This window comes from Megachile rotundata, chromosome 13 (genome assembly GCF_050947335.1).
Source record: "Megachile rotundata isolate GNS110a chromosome 13, iyMegRotu1, whole genome shotgun sequence".
Classification (NCBI taxonomy): Eukaryota; Metazoa; Arthropoda; class Insecta; order Hymenoptera; family Megachilidae; genus Megachile; species Megachile rotundata.
The window spans coordinates 12184387-12197386 of record NC_134995.1 but is presented as its reverse complement, the minus strand read 5'-3'; the positions used below and the strand labels follow the sequence as shown (position 1 = coordinate 12197386).

At 45.1% G+C, this 13000-nt stretch overlaps 1 protein-coding gene across 1 annotated transcript; it reads left to right on the top strand.

The window, feature by feature from the left end:
• The first annotated feature begins 531 nt into the window (after positions 1-531).
• On the top strand, positions 532-12737 carry LOC100880612 (uncharacterized). Its single transcript, XM_076538535.1, has 2 exons — positions 532-1791; positions 10605-12737. The coding sequence occupies exons 1-2, from the start codon at positions 930-932 to the stop codon at positions 11456-11458; spliced, it is 1716 nt and encodes a 571-aa protein (XP_076394650.1). The 5' UTR covers positions 532-929; the 3' UTR covers positions 11459-12737.
• The last annotated feature ends 263 nt before the right edge of the window (positions 12738-13000 follow it).

Here is a 13000-nt window from a genome sequence, read left to right as displayed (position 1 = left end):
AAGCGTTCCTCCATCGGCAACGGGTACGGCAGTGGCGGTGGTGGTTAAATCAAAGACAAACCACTTTAGCCGGTCGGATCGCGGGTGGGAGTGGGCTGGTTGGAGCAACGGAGGGAGGAAAAGGTAGACTCTGTGTGTACATACCCGAGTATCTGGCGAAAGCTCGCTCGTGGGGCCGCGAAACGTCTGCACGCGGGCTCCGTTTCGTGTTCGTGCCCGTCCATTCAGTCTTTCGACGTTGTCTGAGTGCGTCTTCGTGATCGTGTGCACGCTCGCGGGCGTACACACACGCCCGCGAGGAGAATCGGCTCGGACACCCACCAGGAACGACGGGGGTAGCACGTGTGTGCGCAACCCCCGTGGTGCCTGAACCGGTACACGCCCTCCGGGACGATGCCGGGGCTCGCTGGTAAGCCGGCCAGGGGTTGGACACGCCCATTCGGGGCGGAACTACCCCCCACCCCCGGCCGTGTCTCGGCCGACGATCAGACTACGTTCCTACGACGGCTCCTCGCTACTAATAATACGCCGATATACCACCTATTCAGCCACCATGGCTCTACGTGGAAGTCCCGAGAGCAGATTTTACGGAACGCGCGCGGCTTCTGCCTACCAAAGACACTGCTAATCGCGCGACCACGCTGATCGCCAGGATCAACCGTCGCGTAGGATTCGTCTTAACCCGGTTCAACCCCCTCCCCGTTACGGTGTTTCAGTTCGGTGAAACGGTGCCGCGAGATTGACACAGAACCGTCGGTGTATTACCCTGACCAGCTGGAAACGGAGTGAAGTTCAATGGATTAGTGATACGAGTCACCAGTAGAATGTGATGCCGTCGGTGTCAGTGGTGTCCCGGGTGATACGGGTGCTTCGAGAGTGTAGCAACGAGATGAAGGGTCGAGAGGTCAGGTAAAGAGAGAGCGCGGGTTATGTGGAGGATGCAGGAGGGCAGGACCGTGTCGCCTTTAGGACCGGTCGTCCTACCGAGAGAGGAAGCCGATATGCGTGCCGGCCTGTCGCTACCGCCTCAAGAAAGGAGGCACGTGTTGCTCCACGTACGCGCCAGCGAGCCTTTCGTACGCTACGAGAACGTGCGACATTCGCCGTCGACCTCGCCGATCTTGCGGCCGATCGACAAGGAGCCCGCGTTCCACGAGATGGACGTCAACAGGGAGAAGAGAATGGACACGGAGGTCGAGGAGGAGGAGGAGCAGGACGAGGAGGAGGACGAGGATCCCGAACGGAACCCGGTGTCCAGAAGGAACGTCGTCGAGGACGAAGAGGACGACGACGAACAGGAGGACGACGAGGAGGAACTGCACCCCGGAAGTCGGAACGGAAATTATCAGGAGGACGAGGACGTCGAGGTGGACGTATGCCGAGACGAGGTCGACGAAAGCAACCCCAGTAGCCCCGTGGACTTGACCGCCCCCTCGTCCAGGGGTAGCGCGAGCGACCAGTTCCTTAACCCCTTCGCGAATCGCGGCGTGCATTTCTCCTGTGTTCAGAGCGGTGGCCAAACGACTGGCCACGGGACTCCTGTGTACATATCCGCGCATGCCGCCGCTGCTTCCACAGGGATGACTGTCTGCACTTCCGGAAACGCGGCAAGAACGACCGCTACCTCGACCGGTAGCATCACCACGACCGCCAGCACCGTGCAGGCGAACAAACGGTGTCTGGCGTTCTCCGTCGAGAACATACTCGACCCTAACAAGTTCACCGGCGGACGTGTCATACACAGTCGGGTTCAGCATCGACGTCATCGGAGGAACGACAGCGTGCACGAAGGTGATTTTCATGGTTTTAGGATGGGTTTCGCATACTGTGACTTCAGAAATTGGTGGTAGTCGGTTTGGTATGATTAGGTATTGTGAAGACTGCGAGAGGGTTGTACTCTTTAGGGTGTTAGTAAACAGTATCAAGCTGATAGTCTTTCAATCATCCCTTATCAATGGTGATCAATTTACTAAATATCGATCATCATTTACTGTATATTTGAATTTGGGTTAATATGAAAGATGGACTTTTGTCACGATATTAGTGGACTCGCCACATTTTCATTAATTTGATAATGATTGAAGTGACATAGCATCAACATATATTTTCTATTCAATTTATTATTACAGCCCATATTGCTGATGAAGCAATTAATTGTAATTGTTCAAAGCACCACGTCAACAAAATTAATTTTAATGCATAGCAAACAAATTGATTCAATTTTTAGACCATATTCTTTTCTACAGAGTCCTCTTTCAAATTAATCCTCATACAATAATTCAGTCTGATCTTCATGCAACGCAATTCATTAAAGTTTGTCTTCCAAAATATAAATGATATGTACCATTATGATCATGTTGTCACAACACATCTGTTTCAAGTCTTATTGCGTTAGAAATGTTTCAAGTAGATCAATGATAAACAAGTCACCGAAATTATATTTTCTAACATTTCATCATTGAAGCCATAATTAGCTGCATATTTCATGAAACATGTTTGAAAGGTTTCATAACATTGACTGATACAGTAGACAAAAGTGGACAAAAGATAAAAGAGCCATAAGAACAAAATTGTTAGTAGAATTGAACACAATTGTTGTCATCAAAAATGAACATTTGATCCAAATTGATCCCACATTAAATTGCAAGAATTCCTTCACAATTATACAAATCTTTCAACTTAATTAAATGTACCGAATCTTCAACTCTTAATAGATTCATTAAAGACCTATAAAATTACCAACGTACAAATTTCACAGCATCAATCCGACCATAACGTGTCAGAGTCATTCTACCCGGTCGATTAATGTCGAAGAATTTGTCGCTTTCAAAGCCTTGGCTCGAGGTTCCTCGCAAAAGACCCGTAATCCCGGGGGGCTTTTTCTATCGCAAAACTGCATCCCCGAAACTTTATTGCTTCCTCGGTCGCGCGTCTTCCGACGTCGTAACCGTTCGCCAAAACACGGCCCGTCTTTTTCTCGGTCGAACATATGGGCCTCGTCTTCGTTCCATGATCTTGAACGAGATTTTTTCATCCTCCGCTCTCTCCGTTCTGACACTCTCTCTCTCGCTTCTTCCTCGTTCTAACTTTAGCCTCTAGAAAGATGGCTTGTTCGCGCGGCGTGCAGTATCGTTCGTTTCAGAGTTATTTGCGTATATTCCGACAAAAGTGATGATGTGGACGCGAAACACGGACTACGAATGTCGACTTTAACTTCTTAGGCGATTCGTTTCGCTTAATCCTTCCGCGAGGGTAACGGGGGATGATTATTTCGTTAGGGTACACATTTGATAGGTTTGTTGTGGATTAATGGTAATTGCAATGTTAATATTGAAGGTGGTTATTCAGGTTATGTTGTGGATTCTAGGTTAGTTGTATGTACTGCGCTACTAGTCCTGCACCCCTATTTTCATAAATTCGCTATATCAAGGTTAAATAGTATCTGATTAATTTCTGGAGATGAAGATTTCTAGGTTCGTAGATCTGTACATCTTCCAAATTTTTTTATCTCTAGCTCTTTGTAACCGGAGACCCCCAGGTTCCTAGATACCTACACCGCTAGTTCTCTACACCCGTAGGTCCATACACCCCCAGATCTCTATAGCGTTAGATACCTACACATCTAGATCTCTGCATACCTAGATCTCCACATACGTAGATCTCTACACCTCCAGATCTCCACGTACCTAGATCTCTATACTCCCCGATCTCCACATATATGGATCTCCACATACCTAGATCTCTGCACTCTTAGACCTCCACATACTTAGATCTCTACACTTCCCAATCTCCACACATATATGGATCTCCACATACCTAGATCTCTACACTCTTAGATCTCCACATACTTAGATCTCTACACTTCCCAATCTCCACATATATGGATCTCCACATACCTAGATCTCTACACTCATAGATCTCCACATACTTAGATCTCTACACTCCCCGATCTCCACATATATGGATCTCCACATATCTAGATCTCTACACTCATAGATCTCCACATACTTAGGTCTCTACACTTCTCGATCTCCACATATATGGATCTCCACATACCTAGATCTCTACACTCTTAGATCTCCACGTACTTAGATCTCTACACTCCCCGATCTCCACATACCTAGATCTCTACACTCTTAGATCTCCACATACCTAGATCTCTACACTCCCCGATCTCCACACATATGGATCTCCACATACCTAGATCTCTACACTCTTAGATCTCCACATACTTAGATCTCTACACTCCCCGATCTCCACATATATGGATCTCCACATACCTACATCTCTGCACTCTTAGATCTCCACATACTTAGATCTCTACACTCCCCGACTTCCACATATATGGATCTCCACATACCTAGATCTCTACACTCTTAGATCCCCACACTCCCAGCTCTCCACACACGTAGGCTCCTACGTCCCCCAAATCTCCACAATCCTACTTCCCTACATCCTTAGATTTCTACACCCCCGTTTTCTGAATCCCCAGTCTCGATGTTCCTGAAGTCTCCACACATCTAAATTCCTACACCCCCACTGTATGTAGAACTCTACACATAGCTCTCTACACCCCCAAATTTCTCACTTCCTAAATATCTGTATTCTCTCATATTCCTATAGGCTAATACTCTATTCGTACACCTCTAAATTTTTATACCCCTTGATGTCTACATCCTTGTACCCTTCACTCCTTCATTCTTCATACATACCTTCTATATCCTTACATTCCTCAGGTCTCCATGTATCCTCACTTCAATATTTTTACAAATCGAATGCAATATTTAATTGTCTCTTTCCGAATGACGTCAATTAAGTACATTCGAAACCAGCCACCATCTGCCACGAAAGCTTATCTGTGTCCGATGATCGAATTCCCGATCCCAATTTCACAGTTGACTTTCGAATTTAATGGAGTCTGGCGGACAGATAAGAGGAAGAATCCCCGGTGCCGATAAGCTCGAAGGAAGCATCCAACGAAGGGGGCGAAACGACGTAGAAACGTAGCGAAGGAAGTATAGGGAGAGAGAGAGAGTATCAAGGGGTACAGGGTTGGTTGGACGAGAAACAGAAGAGAGGGCCAAAGGGGAGGGGAGGTTCGCGAGGGTGGCCTGTCGGAGCGTGACAAATTGCTCCGCTAATCTGCGTTAACCAGTCCTTGAACCCCATCATTATCGTCCCTTTATCCCGGTACGGGACACTGGCTGCAAACGAAATCGACCAACTAAGTCGACTGTGCGTCTTCGATCTCCGCCTGATGAATATGTCTACTCTTGTATCCCCGAATTGTCCATAGACTCATTCCATAGATCTGGAAGGGTCCTCTGGAAGGACTGGAAGGATCGAATAGAACGAAGAGCGACGGTTCAAGAAATAAGCGAAGAAAGACTCAGAAATGAATATTTATTATATATGCAGTATGTCGGTGACACTAGTAAAATTAAAACCTTATTGTACTTTGAGTTTGACTTGTAGTGATGGGTATAAGCTGCTGACTAACAGCTTATAGAGGAGGTATACTGGTTTCAGATCACATATTGTTTTAGTGGATGGCTTTAGTTTTACTTAAATTTAAAAAGTTACTTTTCAGACATATTGTGTATCACACTAGAATTATGGAAAGAATTTTATTATTTTTAACAATGCAAAATTTCAATCTTCAATTGTCGTAGAATACAGTAGACAGTTTCTTGTAGGTGATACAAAAATTGAGCAGTGGAGTCAAAGTCGCAAATGACCATGCACTTGTTCAAATAAGTAAATCAACCCTCATGCGGTTCTTCGGCTGAGCAGACCCTCAGAGGCTTCTCAAAACCAATTTTAATAAAAACGTAAATTGGTGAAATGAGCTGATACATCGCCAAACGTCAGAAAAGGGTATTATTAATAGTAGAGTAATATAAATTTTAATACAGTCAATTTCACTAAACCTCAGCACCCAAAATTTCTCAAATACATCACTCAATCCTCAGATGAGTGAAAAAGTAGACAAGTAGAAAATCAGTCTAAAAATGAAACACTCAATTTCACTAAACCTCAGTGTCCAAAATTTCTCAAATACATCACTCAATCCTCAGATGAGTGAAAAAGTAGAGAAGTATAAAATCAGCCTAAAAATGAAACACTCAATTTCACTAAACTTCACTGTCCAAAATTTCTCAAATACATCACTCAATCCTCAGATGAGTGAAAAAGTAGAGAAGTATAAAATCAGCCTAAAAATGAAACACTCAATTTCACTAAACCTCAGTGCCCAAAATTTCTCAAATACATCACTCAATCCTCAGATGAGTGAAAAAGTAGAGAAGTATAAAATCAGTCTAAAAATGAAACACTCAATTTCACTAAACTTCACTGTCCAAAATTTCTCAAATACATCACTCAATCCTCAGATGAGTAAAAAAGTAGAGAAGTATAAAATCAGCCTAAAAATGAAACAGTCAATTTCACTAAACCTCAGCACCCAAAATTTCTCAAATACATCACTCAATCCTCAGATGAGTGAAAAAGTAGAGAAGTATAAAATCAGCCTAAAAATGAAACACTCAATTTCACTAAACCTCAGCACCCAAAATTTCTCAAATACACTCAATCCTCAGATGAGTGAAAAAGTAGAGAAGTATAAAATCAGTCTAAAAATGAAACACTCAATTTCACTAAACTTCGCTATCCAAAATTTCTCAAATAAATCCCTAAATTCTTAAATGAGTGAAAAAATAGAGAAGTATAAAATCAGCGTAAAAATGAAACAGGGTTCATCAATGCGAGGTGGTAATTAAAAGAAAAAAGAGAAGGAAGAAACGTAGGATAAAGTGGAAACGAGGGTAGAATGTGGATCGATCGGTGGCGATGAAATCGGGATTACACGATTCTCGGGTCATCCATCTTCCAGGGTGGTCAGGGTTTTCCCATTAAAAGTGCATCAGAGCCAGACCGATCGGCGAAATCCGTTTCGACTGCTGCTAGCGACGAGTCCTCTCGACGCCCCTCCTCCCGTGGCAAATCCGGCGACGGAATAATATCGTCGGTTGTTATGATAATCGCGCAGCATCGCGCCGTATCGCGTCGCATCGCGCCAAGCCGCCCAGAAAATTGGCTCTTCTGCATCATAATGACTTCTCTCTCTTCCCACCCCTCGCCATTCTTCTACCCCCCTTCACGCACACCGAAGGAACACCCCTACCGTGATTTCAAATCTCCTGGATTTTCCGCTAGATTTCTGGAAAAATTGTAATTACCGCTGGATACCGTTAAACGCCACGTTCCTTATCGAAACGAGATTGTATCACCCTGGATCGTTAAGGTACGGCTACAACAATCTATTGTTCTACCGTGGTCCGCATTGTTTTCTGCGCAGAGCTTCTGGTAATATGATAATTGTGCGGAGGGTTGTAAAATATGGTTAAAGTCTTTGCGTATTCGTGAAAATATCAAGGGACTTTCTATATTACTAATTTTAACATTAACTAGGTTAAATTTGTAAAATTATGAGATATTTAATTCACGCTCATAAATCACCGTTAATAGAAGCAATCCCCCATTGGATCCATCATCATCAATATTTCCTCTCCAGACGTGTTCCAAATTTATCTGCACAGATTCAAATTTGATCGTATATAATTAACTAAGGTTTGTCGAACGTTCTCCAATTGGGTCGATCGAACTTGCTGCCTTCGATTCTCGGCTTCGATCCAAGAGACACGAGGGGAGCCTCCCTATTCCCAAATCGCGCCACTCGATGTCAAACGCTGTCATTGTGTTTAATGAGGAAAACCGAAATAAGTATTCGTGACTGTTCGGTCCTTACGAGCGACCGTCCCCTGTGCGCCCTTATGCGGACCCTGGGGACCCACGGTGAACACCCCGATCTCGCACAGAAGCCCGTGCCTGCTTAATGAAGAAGATCTAAACGAGATAAATGGTTTGCAGCGATTCCTAACGCAATAAAATCTCGATAAACGGTAGCTGGTTATTTCGGGAACGTTTAACTCTTCGATGAGTCAATGGACAGAATGTCGCGCTTATGTATTTTCTATGAACAATCTTGCGTTGGGTTATATTTTAGGAACTGTGTATTAAGCAAGATGACAAATACCTTTCCTGTATGTTGTTTTTCCAAATATCGTGTTAGAAGATACAGTAGCATACATGTGCACATATGTGTATACATGTGTGTGCAAAGAACTTACACATAAAAAGTAACATATGTATTATTCGTGAAATTGTTGACATCACATATACATATGGCACAAAACTGATCTATAAAACTAATGCAATATCTTGTGACATACACAAGTATACATATGTTACATAATACATATGTTACACATGTAATGAACATACATTAAACACACATTACACATATGATACAGTACACATGTGATACAACATGCATATAAAACTAGTGATATAAAAGACAATAATAAAAAGGTAATGTAAGTAAAAAGTGCTGATAATGACACTAATGCAACATACACATGTGTTACACATATATTACACATGTAATGAACATACATTAAACACACATTACACATATGATACAGTACACATGTGATACAACTTGCATATAAAACTAGTGATATAAAAGACAATAATAAAAAAATAATGTAAGTAAAAAGTACTGATAATAAAACTAATACAACATACATCATGTAACATACACACGTGTTACACATACATTAAACACACATTACACATATGATACAATATAAGTGTGATGCAGCATGCATAACAAACTAACGATATAAACGACAATAATAAAAAAGTAATGTAAGTAAAAAGTGCTGATAATGAAACTAATACAACATACATCTTGTAACATACACACGTGTTACACATACATTAAACACACATTACACATATGATACAATATAAGTGTGATGCAGCATGCATAACAAACTAACGATATAAAAGACAATAATAAAAAAGTAATGTAAGTAAAAAGTGCTGATAATGAAACTAATACAACATACATCTTATAACATACACATGTGTTACACATATAATAAACATACATCAAACTCGCATTACACATATGATACAGTACACGCGTGATACAACATGCGTATAAAAGTAATGATATAAAAGACAATAATAAAAAAGTAATGTAAGTAAAAAGTGGTGATAATGAAGGTTAACCGAGACAGGCGGAGGTCCATCGGAAATGGGCGAAGTACCCGGGAACAATATAAATTACGCAATTCAATTAGACGCAATCAATCGGCAGCGAGGAGGCGTGTCCTGCGAGTGAAAAAGATAGGAGGCCACTGATGGAAAATAGGCAAAGAAAGAGGAAAGAGGAGGAAGGCGTAGGCGGTCGTCGCGGCGGCCTGTACGACGGGGCAAGAACGATCGCGCGTTAACGAGATACAAATCCCATTACGACGTAAACCTTCTCGATCCGTCGCCCCCTACGGACTTCCCCCAGCCACGGCTATGGGCCACGAGCCACGCCAATTCGGATAAAGTCTCTCTCTCTCTCTCGAACATCTCTTTTTTCCTTCGCTCTCGTATCTTCGCTGTCTCTTTCAATCTCACCCCCTGTCTCTCTCCCTCTCCGGTTTTATCCGGCAACCTATCCCCAACCTCCACGGACCAGAGCCAGGGAATATCTGTCCCCGGGACATCTGCGTGCTGATTGAATCTCCAATCTCCTCTCTCATTGAGCGAACGATTGGCCGTTCTCTTTCTCTTTCACCCCCGGGAGAGCCGTTCCTCTCTCCGACGCCGTTTTCGATCGTTTGTCGGCTCGGTGTCGGTCGGTCAGCCTCGCGATATCTTCACGGGAGTACCTTTTCGCGATTAAGCGCCGTCTCGAGCAAACAAAAATTAAATTAAACGCGCGCCGATACGCGGCGCGGGACCAGCTTTTGCGGTCGGACTGCCGACACGCTCGTTAAACTGATTGCCCCGAACAAACGCGAGCGTTCCTGGCCGCGAGCCTATTCCCGCGGCGGACTCGTGAAAAGGGTTCCCCCGCTAAAGGGAACTCTATTCTCGTACTGTCCTCGCGGAGCCTCGAGAACCACCCGTGAAACTGCTTTTATTCCTCCAGCAGTTCCACCATCCACTGGGAATTATACTGATTACACCCATTTCATTCCGAACTGAGATTTTGCTTTGTAATGTACAAATGACGTATTACCTCGATTGGATTAACCGACTGCTTTGTTTGCTGTACTCTGCATTTACCATCTACAAAAAGATCCAACTTCACTTTGCCTGAGAACTTATGAATTTTTACATTTCAGTCCAATTTGCCCGAAACTACTATTTGATATAACAGACTCTAACAGTAGTCATCAAAATCTACTTCTACTATATTTTAATATAAAAAATAGGTATAGAACGTATCAGACATCCCAGCAAACCTAACGCAATTACGAAACAGATCCGCAAATCCGCGTTATCGAATCCGCGTCGAGGGCTAGACAGGGCGTGAAAGAGTGTCGTTCTCGCGTTACCGCTCCGTCATAGGTAAAACGACACCCGCGTCGCAATTTCATCCGCCGTATAATCAATTTTCGTCACGCAACACCGTATCGCTTTCCTGCCCGATAATCTTCCGTCGAGACATTCCCACTCATCCTTCTATTATTTCGCAGACGGGGACTCGCGGGGCGAGTTCGCCTGCGGCAGCGGCCAGGAGGACGAGGAGGGCACACCGGACACGGGGATGGAGGACATGGACGAGGAGCCGGAGGAGGACGAAGAGGACGAGGACGTAGAGATGAGGGTGACCGAGGACTCCTCGAACGCGGTCCGAGACGGAAACACGGCGGCTTCCAGCAACGTGGGCTCGTCGAACTGCAAGAAGAGGCAGTCCTCTTCGTCCTCGTCGTCATCGAGCAGCGTGCAGGCGCAGGGCTGTCAGGGACAGAACCAGGGCGGTCAGAACGGCACCGGGAGCGGGAGCACCGGGGGCAAGCCTAGGAGGGCCAGAACAGCGTTCACGTATGAGCAACTGGTAGCTCTGGAGAACAAATTCAAGACCACGAGATACCTGTCCGTCTGCGAGCGCCTGAACCTGGCGCTGTCGCTGTCGCTGACGGAGACCCAAGTGAAGATCTGGTTCCAGAACCGGCGAACCAAGTGGAAGAAGCAGAACCCCGGGTTGGACGTGAACAGCCCTACGGTGCCCACCACGCCGCCGCATCCCCCGCCTTACGCCCCGGCCTTCCTCTTCGCCACGCATCCTCATCAACATCCGCTGCCGCACTCGCATACCCATCCGCATCCGCACGCCCACGTCCATCATCCGCCACCCGTGCCGCCGCCACCACCTGGCTATTATCACCCGGCCGCGCCACCTTATCCTCCCACAGGAGCGACGTTCTTCGGTCATCACCTAACAGCCACCCCGGCAACGGCCGCCGGTCCACCGCCTACCTCCACGCCATCCTCCACGGGCCTGGCACTCTCCTCGCATCCACACCCGCACACGCACCCGCACGCGTAGCGAACTCGACGGTCTTCGTCGCCTTCGTAATCGTCGGAGAGCTGGCTGACTCGACGAGGAGGGACTTAGGGAATGTGGACTCGGCTGAGATACAGCGGCAGGAATGTAGGGATTTGATGAACTGCGAGATCGGTGGATGGACTCTTCGGTTGTCCATCGATTAAGTGAGCTGTCGGGAACGAAGAATTTGTATTTGTTACTTGCTTCGAGATATTGGACTTGTATGTTGTATGGTTTATGGAGTTTGGTTTAGATAGACACATTAATGGACGTTTGCATTGGGCAAAGTTATCTTTGTTTATCCTTCATGTTCGAATATCTGGATTGTTCAAAATGGCTGTCTATTCACTCCCACATGAGCAATGTTCCTTACAGTACAAGCATTTTCAACGAGAACGAATTATTTCCAATCAGATACTCGCATGTACAAATCAAGATGTGTATGCAAGTATTCCTTTGTTTATTAAAGCTCATCTAGTGTGAGGTATAGTAGATATCACAGCCATTGTAGATCAAATGTCACACCAATTATTATGTACCTCGTAATCTTTGCTCTGAACAGAGACGTAAGTTCATCATGATTAAATATTATAAAATTTGCTGTTACACGTGGAGGATTGTACCGAAAAATTTGCCGATGTGAACGTCCTCCTGCAAATCAATGAATGTTATATTATGTGAACGATGGTCGAAGGCGCTCGTCGGTTGTTTCTGCTCGATGTCAGCTCGTCGCCGCACGTGGGGCGCTCCCGATAGGGTAATCGGTTTACGCGGGGTGACGCGCAGAAAACGAGCGTATCTCTTCGAGGATATTGTCGAGGCATTTAAATTTCGTTCCCGACCGAGCGGGCAGGGGGATTTGGATCCATCGTCCAAGCGGAAAGATAAATACCCGGTGATACTAAAGCGAAGAATAACAGCTCGATCCTCGCGCGTAAACCTCGGATATGATTAAAAAAAAAGAATTTAACCCGACGGCGAGAAAGACGGAGAATACCTTCTCGTCGAATAGCCATTGTAACATATTCCGTTGGTCGCCACGAAATGGGAGTCGAAGTAGATTTTATCGGGGAAACGCTCGTAGCTGTAAGGTGTGCGTGAGAATCAAAATGATAAGGTGATAAAGGACGCGTCGGCTGCGCGCGTCGCCGGTGTGCGTGAGCGAGATACAAAAAGATTTAGTGAGCAATTTTTTGTGCTGAAACGCAAAAACTGAACCACGTTCGGAACGCAGTTCAACGTTCCTGTGTAAAATAAATACCGTACGTTACACTCGTAAGCCTTTGCCAGTAAATACACGCAGATTATCCCGTAGCATACGCCCGACCAGACGAAAGATCGATCTAGTCTGCTCGATCCTGACGCAACTCAAATTGAGCGGAGATTTTATGCATTACCCCTATTTAATCCTTGTTGAACCTAATTGCATTTCCGATCTCATTACCACCTTTACCTCGCAGAATTTTATTTCGATACTTAGACGCACTGTTACGTTGTGGGTCGAAGCTGGACATCACTGAAGTGGATATCAACGATGGTATG